General features: G+C 43.6%; 1 protein-coding gene across 4 annotated transcripts; it reads left to right on the top strand.

Moving 5' to 3' along the window:
• The first annotated feature begins 685 nt into the window (after positions 1 to 685).
• On the top strand, positions 686 to 14,344 carry LOC135548199 (heterogeneous nuclear ribonucleoprotein K-like). 4 transcript variants are annotated; one of them, XM_064977546.1, is made up of 16 exons: positions 686 to 790; positions 2,088 to 2,197; positions 2,920 to 3,017; positions 3,267 to 3,323; positions 4,819 to 4,862; positions 6,004 to 6,076; positions 6,201 to 6,308; positions 6,588 to 6,716; positions 9,358 to 9,665; positions 9,878 to 9,931; positions 10,378 to 10,417; positions 12,374 to 12,389; positions 12,584 to 12,616; positions 12,730 to 12,797; positions 13,078 to 13,325; positions 13,442 to 14,344. In XM_064977546.1, exons 2-15 carry the CDS (start codon positions 2,137 to 2,139, stop codon positions 13,279 to 13,281), a joined length of 1,293 nt encoding a protein of 430 aa, XP_064833618.1. In that variant the 5' UTR covers positions 686 to 790; positions 2,088 to 2,136; the 3' UTR covers positions 13,282 to 13,325; positions 13,442 to 14,344. The 4 variants fall into 4 exon arrangements, with proteins under 4 accessions (XP_064833618.1, XP_064833617.1, XP_064833616.1 ...); XM_064977545.1 differs by having other exon boundaries at positions 6,195 to 6,308; positions 13,078 to 13,247; XM_064977544.1 differs by having other exon boundaries at positions 6,195 to 6,308.
• Positions 14,345 to 15,662: the final 1,318 nt, after the last annotated feature.

Genomic DNA, 15,662 nt, shown 5'->3' with positions numbered 1-15,662 from the left:
TGACCTTGAACCTTATTGGAAAGGCACTTGTAATATAATTCTAGGGCAGGATCCAAAGGGCAGAAATTTTGGATGTCTACCCTTACTAAGGACTTAAACTTGGCGGTGACGTACTGTCCCCATGAGTGACGGAACACTGAGCCAATCACGGCGCAATACTGCTGGTTCGCCCCACCACCACAGAAAGCACTGAGCTAGGCTGAAACACCTGCATTTTGGAGCTGCTTTACTCAAGAAAACAAAAAAGAGATCATGTGTGTATGCAGCTTTATTAACTGAATTATATATTATTATTATTTTTTAAACATTGTTTGCAAACTGATTTGTGACACTATTAATGCCAAAATAACATGTAAAACAGGCAAGCCCACTAATTACATTGAAAAAAAAATAGTTTGGTTGTTTATTTTGTTGCTAAAAATGTGGAGCCTCACTCGTCCTCAATGAAGGGTCGCCACTGAGTGGTAGGTACTGATAGGCACGGTCCCTGGGGCTCGGAACGTGTAAGTCCCGCCCAGTTGCTATAAGGACTCCCACATAGCTCTGCATGATTGGTTAATCAAAGGTTCGTGCCTGGCGTCAGCTAATTTGTCGACCTCTTACATTTCTTTGAAGACGTGTTGACTTTGAGAGACAACCGACATACCCAATCTCGAACCTGTTCTCTCCAATCAGTGAAAGAAGAATGTAGACTGACTCCCTATTTTGCTGTTTCACTGTATTCGGAAGGTTTTAGTTGCTGACAATTTCAGGACAAGAAATTGCTGTGGAGAACGCGGTTTGGCTGGAGGTTTGTTAAATATTTTATTTACATTTTTTTTAGGTTTGTGGTTAAAGTTACATTATAAAGAGGTTGTTTGTTAGTTCATTTGCATGATCGGTCAATGAGAATTAAATCACTTTTAGGCTCAGTTGGGGATAAGCCTCGTGAACTCTATCGCTAATATTAGCTACGCTAACTAACGGTAGCTAGCTATGTAGCTAACGTTAGCAATCTAGCCTAGCTAATTTAGCTATCTATATACCATATTTATTTTGCGCTTTTGAGAACGTCAGCTAACATTAGTTAAGTATTACAATTATTTGGACTTAACTTATTCAGTCAATCGTTAAACGACACTAGGCCCTTTACATACACTAACGTTACACTGTAATCTACAGCGTATGTATGTTAGCTACTTGTACAGATGAGTAGTAAATCATCTAGTTAACGTTAGCTGCTGGTGGCTAACTAACGTAGCCAGGTTGTTAGTTATTATCACATTAGCTAACGTTACCTGGCTAACGTTTCGCGTTAGTTAATACAGGTTAAGACTGCTGGTTAACGTTAGTCAGACAACTAACGTTAAACCAATTTAGCTGACTAAAAAAAATAAGTAATCTAGCCGTTAGTTAACGTTAATCTATATGTGTTTGTGCAGAAGCAAGTAACGATAACTAGTTAAACCTTCAATGTAGCAACACCGGAAATAATCTAGCTACTCTATGTAGCAAACGTTAATTTGGTTAGATTACTTAGTGTTTCCATGTATAACATTAGCATGTTGTATAGTTCCCTAGTTAACAGCTGCTAGTAATAACATCTGCGTCAGTAGTCAACGAACGTTAGCTAAGTATCTAGCTAATGTCATCCAGTTCTTTGTTAATGTAACTCATTGGCTTGCAGGCATCCAGAAATAGGTTTTCATAATATTTGAGGCAGAGAATACTACACCCACATAACCACATAGCTAGCGTTTCACAATGACTCAAACTACCTCCTACAATTTGTTGGGTTTGGGGGTGGTACTATTTTCATTTTAGCCCAGTTATCATGATTATGTCAAGTGGTAACCACTCATATCAAGGGTAATGATTTGGGATATATTCAATTGTATTATAGTAGAGAACACTTTTGTGTATCCTGTGGCCAATAATTAATAGGAATTAAAATTGTAAATAGGGGCAAGGCAGCAACAGGTTTGATTAGTGACAAGATTGGATTGGTGAGGCTTTCATCATGAGGTAAGTTTCCCTCGGTCTTGTCTGACGCAGCCTCAGTGTCCTCAAAAGGCATAGCCTAATTTTACATTGTTGCCTTCACACAGCAGATCCACAGTGAGGAGCCTGTTCTCATTTCACCGCTGGTGCAAGACAATGGAGACAGAAATCGAGCAGCAGGAAGAAGAGACCACTTTCAGCAACACTGACACTAACGGTAAAGCTATTGTAGGCTATTTTGGCAGTGCCTCATCAAAGCTGTGTGTAAGCCATGCATTTGCCTTGATTAGACTAGAAATATAACACTGCTTTTCTCTAATAGCTGTTATCCGTCTGAAGGGACTACAGGGATTGACATTAAGGGATGATTCGATTTTCCTTGGGCAAGTGAACCAAACAATCAAACCTTTTTAAAGAATTCCAGTAGCCTAAAACTGAACGTTCTGGTTCCTCCCCGTTATTTATGTAAAATACAGACAATTTATGGCAAGTTAAGCCTGCTTTGATATGTTATTTCTTTCGAATAACAACCAAAATACTAATAATTCAATTACTGATTTTTCTGTTTCCTCCCCTATGTGTAGGTGAAAGGCCTGCGATATATTGCACTTCTGGGTGTAAATAGCTAATGACAATTTTTGGGCAAGTGAAGGGCAACCAAAAATTACTGCTGACCTGCCTGATGGGCAGGTACTTTTCAGACTTTAATGTAAATCCCTGGACTACTGGTATAGCTACATGCTGGCACCTTGTGTGCATGTCAGATGGCCATGTGTTTCTCTTGTCCAGGTCACTGCTGTTTCGGGAGCATTTCCGCCTAATTTTAATCCAGAAAGTGGACTGGTAAGGGCTGGGTGGATGCTGTCGCCTGGCTTTTGGCTGGAACCCGTATTGGGAAGAACATAGCATTAGGCTAACCTTCCAGGTTTCTTCCTCCAGGAAAACGCCCTGCCGAGGACATGGAGGAGGAGCAGGCCTTCAAGCGCTCTCGCAACACTGATGAGATGGTGGAGTTGCGGGTACTGCTGCAGAGCAAAGTAAGCCTTGCAACAGAAATGGGATTGTAGGCCTATTGCTTTTAAATCAGGAATTCCCTAGATTTTTTGTTTGTTTACTGTGTAAAATCCGCAATGGTATTTCTTACATCTCCGTCTTCCTGGATAGGTAGGTGTTTTTTCTGGTGTTCTGAGTTTTGCTAATCACATCCCATCTTCCAAGTTTCATATCATTCAGTGGACTCTCAGACCCATTACTCTGTTCCTAAGGAAACACTTGTTTCTCCTCAGAATGCTGGAGCTGTTATCGGAAAGGGTGGCAAGAATATAAAAGCCTTACGCACAGACGTGAGTACAGTTGGCATTGTCAAATTCTTTCCTCCACTGGGGGATTTGCTGTAAAGCTATATTTATGTCCTTATACATCTGACATTTTCATAGACATTATGGTATCCAATTACCCCATTCTAATGACAACCCTTATGCGTCCTATTAAAGAAATGTAACCCCTGTACTAAATAGTTTCCCTCTTATATATATATATATATAGATATAGATATAGAGATAGATATATAGATATATAGATATATATCCCTTTCACATAGATAGATAGATAGATAGATGTGCGTATATATATATATATATATATACGCACATCTATCTATATCTTCTCTCATCTATAGCCAATCATTCTGTTATCTGAATATATTGTTTGACTTGATTGGGTCAATTCCACATTAACAGATTGATGCAGAGACTTAGATGTTTTACTTTAAAATGTATGTCAAACACAAACCAATGATTTGGAAAGTTCTATGGTTTGTTTAACTCTATGCACATGGATTACTTTCAACAATTTCCACTGATTTTAACAGAAAACAATCCCATTTAAAAGAACACATTTACTTGAACAGTGCAGCTGCAAAGTTTAACAGAAGGAAGGTTTGTGCCATCATTCTGTTACCAAATTTTGCATTTGCAAATTGATGGCCGAGTTATGTTTTTTGTTGCATCAATTGTATTTTTTTGTTGGTTTACATTTTAAAATGAAAAATTGCAGTCTGCATCATTCTGTTACTGTGGAATTGGTCAAATGTTGCATGTCTGAACACTTGGAGGGATATTTGTGATGTTTTTGTACAGTAGTCAGATTCTCTTTCCCAAATGACATATCTATAGGTTGGCTCATGTGAACAGACATGGTTTGGCTTGATTGGATCAGATTTGGGGAAGAGTGTGGGTGTGGGCATTTTTCTTGTTTCCAATAAAAGGGAACTGTCCTCTACTAGTCTCTGAACGTGATTTCTAATGCCCCTTACATCCCTGAAGCAAAACCGGACAGTGGCTGCCATAAAAACCCCTTTAAACAGGTGTCTCAAAGCCTGAGCGGACCTATAGTATATTACAGCCTCTGTAGTATCTATGCAGTCCATTTTGCTAAGTGTCTTTGCTAGAGCTGGCTTAGTCCAGCTGCCCTTTTTCTTGTGCACTCACCATCTTTTTTTTTTTTTGTGTGGTTTTTTTTGGAAGCTATATAGTGAAGGAGTATAGCGTGTATTCAATTAAAATGTATTCCTTCTCCCCCTCTTCCCTCTCCTTTACTTTGTTATTTTTGGCCACCTTCCTCCGTTGCCCATGTACTGGATCGACATGCCCCTCCTGCGTTGCCCACCTTGACGTTGGCCCAACCTTCGCCCCTGAACGCCCGCCCACCTGACACCCCGGTTGGCCCTGCCCCGCCCCGCCGCCCGCCCACAAACGTGCCCCTCCCTAAACGGGCACCTTACTTGACATCTTGTGATTGAATGCCCTTGCCCAATGCCAACCTCCACGGCCAATGCAGTACAATGCCAGTGTATCTGTCCCTGACAGCAGTGGCCCAGAGCGGTATGTCCCACCAGTTATTGCCTCACTGCCTGATTAGAACAGAGAAAAACACATGTCTTTGATAGCCTGCCTTCTGTTTCATTTGAACATTTTCTACATATAGAACCCCCCCTCCCTCTCCCTTTATCAAGAGACGTGTATTGTTCCATTTGAATTGTTCTGTCTTCTCCCCCCCTCTACCCTTCTTCCCCCACATTCAAGTATTTCCATTTAATTTGGACCTTTTTGTCACTAGAAATGAAATCAATGAACCCACTTTCAGTAGATCATATTAAATGGAGGAGCCCAGCTGTTGGCTGCTGTTACCTTTCTGTGGTATTTTTAATTGTGATTTGTGGAAAGCCAATGATCTTTCCCACTCTGTCCTTGTGGCCCACCTTGCTACTCCCTGCCCTGCCCCTCCCCCACCCCACTGTTCTCAACATCACTGTTCATGATCTGAGTGCTCAAGCTCCGCCCACTAACTCATCACTGTTCTTTTTTTTCCCCCCTTGTGCTACATCTCTCTGTTGGGTTTCTCTATCCTCTGTTAGGTTTCTCCCCTCTTGTTTTTCTCTCAGTCCCCCCATCAGTCCAGACTGCCTGCCAAACCTTTCATTCCACCCTCTATCCTGTCCACCGCCTACCTAGTGGTTACCACCCACATTCCCCATGCTTTCTTTATTTTATTTCTCTTCTACCTTCCAACTCCCTGTCACTGAGAATGTGTGCCGGTGGCACGATTGTGATGGCAGGTTTTCTTTATTAACTTTTTTCTTTCTTCCCCCTCAAGTGCTGGTGGTGATGGTTAAAAGGACACCCCCCCCCCCCCTCCCTCCCTCCAGACAGAGCGCCCCCCTCCCTCCAGACAGAGACCCCCCCCCCCCCCAGACAGTGGTCAGCCTTGTGCTTCATGTTGTAATCCTAAAGCCTCGCTCTCTTGTTGGATGTGAGATGAATGAGCGCACATCAAGTTGCTCACATTTCAGTCCAGTGTTGGGAAAGTCTTCTTTTGTTTTTAAATGTTTTTTTTTTTTTTTTTTTTTTTAGCTCTGTGCTTCATAGGAGTGTTAGTCTGGAAGTAAGTTTTTCTTTATTTTTTGCTTTTTGTCCTCCCTCTGTTTTGCCTTGTTGCCTTTGGCCACATGCTATTCCTTACCAGGATCCTGAGTGTGAGTGCAGATATTGAGACTATCGGAGAGATTCTGCTGAAGATTATCCCTACTCTGGAAGAGGTGAGTGCCCCGTGGCCACCAGAGATGTACACGTATAGGTTTATCTTTTTCCTAATCCTCAAAGTCAAGCGCTAAAGGCTTTCTTTCACCTGACTGATCTGTACCTGTTTTTTCCTAGTACCAGCATTATAACGGGATTGATTTTGACTGCGAGCTGCGTTTGCTGATCCACCAGAGTCTGGCCGGAGGCATCATTGGGGTGAAGGGTACCAAGATAAAGGAGTTAAGAGAGGTAAGATGGGATCAAACTGATTTCAAATGCTGACTTGACTCAGTCCATACTCATTTACAAGAATTAGCTGAAGTGCATAGATTGCATGTGCTTGATCTGCCCGAAAAGGTTTTCTTTGTTGCCCACTTGTCCACAAATGGTTATAGGGAATGTATTGACGATCTCATTTAATACTCACAGCTGAAGACTGGTCAAACCCATTTTGAACATATGGCATTGTGCTGCGTCTTCCTGTTGTGTTATGGGTCTATTTCATGCTGGGCTTCATGTCTCCACCAGAACACCCAGACTACCATCAAGCTATTCCAGGAGTGCTGTCCTCACTCCACTGACCGAGTGGTTCTGGTTGGAGGAAAGCCAGACCGTGTCGTCGACTGCATCAAAGTTATCCTGGAGTTGGTATCTGAGGTGGGTGAGAGTTAGGTCTGTGACGGTCATGGAATTTTGGATGACTTATTGGTCAGCTAAATGACGCAGTCTCCGTTATAGTAGTTTTAATAGCGTGCGGATACATTTTTGCACGCACATTTTCTCCTCTTTTCCTGACTGCATGTGCTGTGCTTATGCAGACAGAGGGCTGTTGCCTGGGCCAGGGTTTCCCAAACGCTGACCTGGTGACCCCCCTGTGTGCATGTTTTGGTGTTTGCCCTAGCACTACACAGCTGATTCAAATTGCCAACTCATCAAGCAACCAAAGACTAATTTGCTACAACACCTTGCTTGTTTCAGCAAGGAGCAACAAAGTTTCATTGTGTTGTAAAGGGTCCTTGTTACCGTGGAAACTGACGCGACTGTACAAATGCCTGGCAGCCCAGTGTTTAGTCAACTGTTCGTTCTACAATTTATTTGATTTTTAAACCCCCTACTGTAAGTCTTCTATAATTGTCGGTAAAAGGATTGTACGGTAATTGTGTCAGCTCTTGTGAGTTCAGTTCTGAGCCAGTGACCGCAACACACTTCACCACCATCACCAGTGTCTAAACATGGAAACTCAATGAGTCAGTCAAACTAGAATTTTACTTGTTTAATAACAGGAGATGCTTTTTGTTTTTTCATACACTGCTCAAAAAAAAAGGAACACTAAAATAACACATCCTAGATCTGAATGAATGAAATATTCTTATTAAATACTTTTTTCTTTACATAGTTGAATGTGCTGACAACAAAATCACGCAAATTATCAATGGAAATCAAATTTATCAACCCATGGAGGTCTGGATTTGGAGTCACACTCAACTATGAAAACCACACTACAGGCTGATCCAACTTTGATGTAATGCCCTTAAAACAAGTCAAAATGAGGCTCAGTAGTGTGTGTGGCCTCTACATGCCTGTATGACCTCCCTACATCGCCTGGGCATGCTCCTGATGAGGTGGCGGATGGTCTCCTAAGGGATCTCCTCCCAGACTTGGACTAAAGCATCCGCCAACTCCTGGACAGTCTGTGGTGCAACGTGGCGTTGGTGGATGGAGCGAGACATGATGTCCCCGATGTGCTCAATTGGATTCAGGTCATGCGGAACGGGCGGGCCAGTCCATAGCATCAATGCCTTCCTCTTGCAGGAACTGCTGACACACTCCAGCCACATGAGGTCTTGCATTAGGAGGAACCCAGGGCCAACCGCACCAGCATATGGTCTCACATGGGGTCTGAGGATCTCATCTCGGTACCTAATGGCAGTCAGGCTACCTCTGGCGAGCACATGGAGGGCTGTGCGGCCCCCCAAAGAAATGCCACCCCACACCATGACTGACCCACCGCCAAACCAGTCATGCTGGAGGATGTTGCAGGCAGCAGAACGTTCTCTACGGCGTCTCCAGACTCTGTCACGTCTGTCACGTGCTCAGTGTGAACCTGCTTTCATCTGTGAAGAGTACAGGGCGCCAGTGGCGAACTTGCCAATCTTGGTGTTCTCTGGCAAATGCCATACATCCTGCACAGTGTTGGGCTGTAAGCACAACCCCCACCTGTGGACGTCGGGCCCTCATACCACCCTCATGGAGTCTGTTTCTGACTGTTTGAGCAGACACATGCACATTTGTGGCCTGCTGGAGGTCATTTTGCAGGGCTCTGGCAGTGCTCCTACTTGCACGAAGGTGGAGGGAGGGGTCCTGCTGCTGGGTTGTTGCCCTCCTACGGCCTCTTCCACGTCTCCTGATGTACTGGCCTGTCTCCTGGTCGCGCCTCCATGCTCTGGACACTTCGCTGACAGACACAGCAAACCTTCTTGCCACAGCTCGCATTGATGAGCTGCACTACCTGAGCCACTTGTGTGGGTTGTAGACTCAGTCTCATGCTACCACTAGAGTGAAAGCACCGCCAGCATTCAAAAGTGACCAAAACATCAGCCAGGAAGCATAGGAACTGAGAAGTGGTCTGTGGTCACCACCTGCAGAACCACTCCTTTATTGGGGGTGTCTTGCTAATTGCCTATAATTTCCACCTGTTGTCTATTCAATTTGCACAACAACATGTGAAATTTGTCAATCAGTGTTGCTTCCTAAGTGGACAGTTTGATTTCACAGAAGTGTGATTGACTTGGAGTTACATTGTGGTGTTTAAGGGTTCCCTTTCTTTTTGGAGCAGTGTATATTCCATTTACAACAGTTGTTGACATTGTAGTAGTTCCAGAGCAAAACTAATTTTATATAGGTAACTGGCAAAATAATGGAAACACCACGAGAAATTACATCATTTGGTGGTGGAAAACTCTCTCAGGTGCCGCTCCAGAATCTCCCATAAGTGTTGAATTGATTTGAAATCTGGTGACCGACAACACACGCACCCTTTAAACCCATATGCTCCTTTGAGACCCTTCTTTCAAACTGACTGAGATCTATTCTAGCCATGGTAGCCAGAATAATGGGCAACTGGACATTTTTATACATGACCCTAAGCATGATGGTATGTTCATTTCTTAATCAACTCAGGAACTACACCTGTGTGGAAGCACCTGCTTTCAATATACTTTGTAGCCCTCATTTCCTTTTATTTTGGCAGTTATATGTAGCATCTCAACAATGGTCTCATAGATAATACTATCTTCAGGCTCCTATCAAAGGGCGCGCCCAGCCTTACGACCCCAACTTCTACGACGAGACATACGACTACGGCGGCTTCACCATGATGTTCGAGGAGCGGGGCCGGCGGCCTATGGGGGGGTTCCCCGTACGGGGCCGGGGTGGCTTTGAGCGCATGCCCCCCGGCCGCGGCGGCCGACCCATGCCCCCCTCCAGACGGGACTATGATGACTTGAGCCCTCGACGGGGACCGCCCCCTCCCCTGCCTACCAGAGGGCGTGGAGGGAGCCGGGCTCGAAACCTGCCCCTCCCCCTACCACCACCCCCAAGAGGAGGGTAAGGAACTTGACTTCCTTTCAATTGTTGTTTATGGCTACCTCTTATCACCTCATCAGTCACTCAGTGACGTTTATAACCATGTGTCTTCGCTGTGCCTGAGAACATAGAACTAGAATGAACATGAACCTATTTTGTTGAACTAGTCCTTTAAAGGAATCTTTTCTGACACATTTCCACTGAGTCATGTTGACCCTGTCGTGTGGTTGCAGAGGCGACCGGTTCTCTCATCAGAGCTATCACGGCAACATGGACGACAGACCAAAGTAAGTCATTTGTGTAAAACAAAGGCAGCACCTGCAGATTGGTTAGGGTGGAACTCCTTCACCTCTCCAAATCGAGTTAGTCAATTGGAGAATGGCTCACTCAGATGTGGAGATTACTATCTCTGTCAAATGTTGTTTAATCCTTTTCTGTTGATTTAATGACCGTCAATACGGTTCTACCCATGACACGGTAGTTATTTTGTAAACATGACCGCTCATCCCATGAGTAGATGACTAAGAACACAATGTCAGTGTCTTCTTATCAACACAGATTTTAAAAACAACTGAGCTCTTCTTACTTTCAGGAGGACTGGTATCACTCTTGTATAGTACAGACTTAGTAGCCCCCAAACCAATGTGCTGACATCAGTCCATCAGAGGTGGTGAACTGATCCCTCTCTTGTCATGTTAACCCCGACACCCTCCCTCCCCTCTTATCTAAACAGCGACAGGAGAGGAAGACCAGGAGACCGCTACGACAGCATGGTGAGTGACCTGGGCATTTTAAGTGTTTTAGATGAGGGTTTAGCATGGATGAGTGACAGAGCTTCAGTCTGTTGCCTGGTGTTTTAATAGTAGGCAAGTCGAACACACATTTTAAGGGTTTTAGTTACAGTGCATTCGGAACCTTTTCAGCCCCTTTGACTTCTTCCATATTTTATGTTACAGCCTTATTCTAAAATGGATTAATTAGTCCCCCCCCCCCCATCAATCTACACACACTACCTCATAATGACAATGCAATCAAAGGTATTTATAAATGTTTGAGCATTTATGGGGGAAAAAACACATTTACATAAGTATTCAAACGCTTTACTCGGTAATTTGTTGAAGCTGGGATTACAGCCTCAAGTCTTCTTGGGTATGATGCTATAAGCTTGTGGCATCTGTATTTGGGGAGTTTCTCCCATTCTTATCTGCAGATCCTCTCAAGCTCTGTCAGGTTGGATGGTGAGCGTCGCTGCACAGCTATTTTCAGGGCTCTCCAGAGATGTTCTATTGGGTTCAAGTCCGGGCTCTGCCAGGGCCACTCACGGACATTCAGAGATTTGTCCCGAAGCCACTCCTGCGTTATCTTGGCTGTGTGCCCAGGGTCATTGTCCTGTTGGAAGGTGAACCTTCGCCCCGGTCTGAGGTCCTGAGCGCACAGGAGCAGGTTTTAATCAAGGATCTCTGTACTTTGCTTCGTTCATCTTTTCCTCAATCCTGGCAAGTCTCCCATTCCCTGCCGCTGAAAAACATCCCCAGAGCACGATGCTGCCATCCATGCTTCACCGTAGGGATGGTTTTGGCCAGGTAATGAGCGGTGTCTGATTTCCTCCAGAAGTGACGCTTGGCATTCAGGCTAAAGAAATCAATCTTGGTTTCATCAAACCAGAGAATCTTGTTTCTCATGGTCTGAGAGTATTTTAGGTGCCTTTTGGCAAACTGTATGCAGGTTGTCATGTGCCTTTCACTGAGGAGTGGCTTCCGTCTGGCCACTACCATAAAGGCCTGATTGGTGGAGTGCTGCAGAGATGGTTGTTCTCATTGGAATGTTATCCCATCTCCACAGAGGAACTCTAGAGCTCTGTGACCATCGGGTTCTTGTCCACCTCCCTGACCAAGGCACTTCTCCTCCGAATGCTCAGTTTGGCCGGAGGCCAGCTCTAGGAAGAGTCTGTGCCTCGGCACAATCCTTCGATCTCATTGCTTGGTTTTTGCTCTGACATGCAGATGCACCTTATATAGACAGGTGTGTTTTTCCAAATCATGTCCAATCAATTGAATTTACTACAGGTGGACTCCAAGTTGTAGGAACATCTCAAGGATGATCAAGGAGACAGGATGCACCTGAGCTCAATTGAGTCTCATAGCAAAGGATCTGAATACTTATATTTAAAAAACAGAAATACCTTATTTACATATTTTTATACATTTTCAACAATTTCTAAACCTGTTTTTGCTTTGTTGTTGTGGGGTAGTGTGTAGATTGAGGAAGAAAAGTAATTTAATACATTTTATAGTAAGGCTGTAACATAACAATGTTGAAAAAGGGGTAATTTCCAAATGCACTGTACGTGTGTAAATGAATTGGGATTATTATCCTGCCCTAGTGAAATCATGGTGGTTTGGACACTGGCGCTGCTCTTCACCAAGCGAACACACTGGTTAGGCCTCTTGTAGCCTGGCAACAGGTGTCTCCTTGGTTACCAAGGAGCAGCTGAATACGTAATCTGGAGCCGCCAAAGTAACAAATGAACTTCAGGTGAAACCATTCCGATTCGCTCTCGGGGTTGGTCGGGTCGTACCAATAACATGCATAGTGGAAAATAATTCATGCACAAATTATGGAGCTCAATATTAAACACCATTTAAACCAGTATTTTACTTAATGAATGTTTCAGTCTTGTAATAAGTCTCTCAATTTGTCTTTCTCTCCCTATGTTCTGCTGAATACAGAGTGGTGGATACGGTGGTGAGTCTAAGTTTCTTCTGGTCATGGTTGTCTACACTCTTGTTTGAATGTGTCTTTGGTCAGAGTATAGTTCTTTCTGTCTAGTAAGCACCACCAGCTCTCCCCTCTGTCCTTTGTTGGTCTGTCTATGTGGTCTGTCAGCCACGGTGTGATGTATTGTTATCCTTCCTTTTCCTCCCTTCATATTTTCAAAGACAACACTTCCTCCTGGGAGCCCTTTCAGTCTGGTGAGTGCAAATGAATCACATTTGTATCAATGTCTCATTTTGTTGCTTCTGTATTTGTTTTCGTGTCGTTTTGAGACTTTCTACACGAGGATAAATTCTGAGTCTTTCTCCAGGTGGCCGAGGGTCATACAGTGACATCGGGGGTCCCGTCATCACGACACAAGTTACCATCCCCAAGGATGTGAGTAAAGGTTTAATTCGCACAGTCCCAAGCGTAATAACAACCCTTACCACAGATCGACACAGACATCCCTGTAATATATTCATGAGAAGGACCGAGATGAGATTATTCCCAATTGATCAAAAAGTTCCCACATCAGCCTTTATTCATATGTGATTGATACCCCCCCCCCCCCCCCAAAAAAAAAAAAAAACAAACAACCTGTGCCCCCTTTACCTGGTTGTCATTATGCCGGTCACATTGTTGGGGAGAAGTAACCCTGTCTTCCCACTTGTCGTAGCTGGCCGGCTCCATCATTGGGAAGGGCGGACAGCGGATCAAGCAGATCCGTCATGAGTCGGGAGCGTCCATCAAGATCGACGAGCCACTAGAGGGCTCCGAGGACCGCATCATCACCATCAATGGAACACAGGACCAGATCCAGAACGCCCAGTATCTACTGCAGAACAGGCACGTGCTAGCACCCTTTCCTCGTCTCCGCTGAAAGCAGTATGGTGGAAACCTATTCATCCCTGTCCCCTATCCGTGGTAATCAAGGACGGAAAATAGTCGTTTGTGACTAACAAATGAAATTGAACTTAAAGTAGTTCTAGAAATGACTTCTGGGGTCCTTTTATTCACTTGTCCACTGTGTTTTGTTGCAGTGTGAAGCAGTACTCTGGTCGGTTCTTCTAAAGAGGGAAGAGGAGCCAATCTGCCATGTTCGCTCCCTCTATTCAGAGCCAACATTCCTCAGCTTTGGGTAGTTGTGTGCCCCCCACCCTGTCATCTAACACCTTTTAATAAGAAGTTTGGAAATTCTCTCGAAGCTGTCGGATGAGTGTATACCATTTTTTTTTTTTTTTTTTTTTGATTTTTGGGGTTTTTCTTTATTGATTATTTTCCTGTTCTGTACTTGGAGTAAACTAACCTGTCTGTGTTCACTCTTGGCCCCCCCTGCTCCTCCCAGTCAGTACAGCATGCAGAATGTAATCTTGTTTTGTAAGAAACATTTTATGATTTAAAAAAAAACAAAAAAACATTTAGTTTATTTTTGCTTAATTTTTCCCCCCCGCTGAAAGATAAGGGGCTGTATAAAAATGTACAGTAATTGTGTCATAGGATGAATAAGAGTGCTAGGATTGTTTCATTTTGTTGGGAGACTGATAGGGCTAAAATAAAGTATTGTTAATTTTAAGTTTTCTACATGATTTGAGCTGGTTAATGGGGAGGGACTTGATATAATTCCTTTAATACGTAATCATTGACATTTGGATCCATTTAGACTGGCTAAAGCCTGTTTTTTTTGTCGGTTTGGAAGCGTTTTTAACATTTTAGATGGGATCTTTGTAGACACCAGTCAGTTTGGGATGGGAATGCAGCCTTTCTTTCCATATGAGTGGCATGTCACCCCTGTTAATCTACCTGTCTGTGGGGTATAGTGTCTGCTGCAAGTCTGAGTAATAAAGTCTGTGCCACCTTTTACTAAACATGTGGGGGGAGGTTTTGTTATATTTCCATGTTTCCTAGTTGCGATAAATAAAATGGTTGTAATAAAATCAACTTGATATTTTCAGTAAACTGTGCTTTCAGTATCAAGAAGTATCAAGGAGAAGTTAGGTGTAGCTGTTATGGTTGGCATTTTCTACAAGTAATGCAGCATGAGTATTAAGTAATACCTAGTTGACAAGTAAGGCTATGATTCATATGCCACATTGTGACATCTGTGTTCTGTATTTAACATACACTGAGTATACAAAACATTAAGCACTCCTGCTCTTTCCATGACCGACTGGTCAGATGAATCCAGGTGAATGCCATGATTCCCTTATTGATGTCACCTGTTAAATCCACTTCAATCAGTGTAGATCAGGACTCAAACTTATTCCATGGAGGGTCTAGTGTCTGCTGGTTTTTCCTTTCGAGTGGTGTAAAAATGCTTAAGTAGTTTTTTGGGGTATCTGCTTTACTGAACAAAAATAAATGCAACCATTTCAAAGATTTTACTGAGTTCATATAAGGAAATCAGTCAATTGAAATACATTCATTGGGCCCTAGTCTATGGATTTCACATGATGGTAGGGGCGCAGCCATGGGTGAGCCTGGGAGCGCATAGGTCCACTCACTTGGGAGCCAGGCCCAGCCAATCAGAATGAGTTGGGACGATCCCGCAGATGTGTAGGTTCTTGGCTGGCATGGTTACATGTAGTCTGCGGTTGTGTGGCTGGTTGGAGTTACTGCCAAATTATCAATGTTGGAGGCGGCTTCTGTTAAAGGAATTAACATTAAATTCTCGCAACGGGGCTCCAGAGTGGCGCAGCGTTCTAAGGCACTGCATCTCTGTGCTATAGCTGTCACTACGGACCCTGGTTTGATTCCAGGCTGTATCACAACGGGCTGTGATTGGGAGTCCCATAGGGCGATTGTCCCAGCGTCATTAGGGTTTGGCCGAAGTAGGCCGTCATTGTAAATAAGAATTTGTTCTTAACTGACTAGCCTTGTTAAATAAATAAAAACAGCTCTGGTGGACATTCCTGCAGTCAGCCTGCCAATTGCACGCTCCCTCAACTTGAGACAGCTGTGACTTCGTGTTGTGTGACAAAACTGCAGATTGTAGTGTCCTTTTATTGTCCCTAGCACAAGGTGCACCTGTGTAATGATCATGCTATTTAATCAATTTCTTGATCTGCCACACCTGTCAGGTGGATGGAATGTCTTGGTAAAGGAGAAATTCTTACTAACAGGGATGTAAACAAATTTGTGCACAAAATTGGAGAGAAATAAGCTTTTTATGCTTATGGAAAAATTCAGAGACCTTTTATTTCAGCTCATGAAACATGGGACCAACACTTTACATGCCGCGTTTATATTTTTGACAACATTTAC

The sequence above is a fragment of the Oncorhynchus masou genome, chromosome 11, assembly GCF_036934945.1.
Source record: "Oncorhynchus masou masou isolate Uvic2021 chromosome 11, UVic_Omas_1.1, whole genome shotgun sequence".
Taxonomy (NCBI): Eukaryota; Metazoa; Chordata; class Actinopteri; order Salmoniformes; family Salmonidae; genus Oncorhynchus; species Oncorhynchus masou.
Note: the sequence above shows the minus strand (reverse complement) of the source record. Positions and strands in the feature narration are given on the sequence as shown.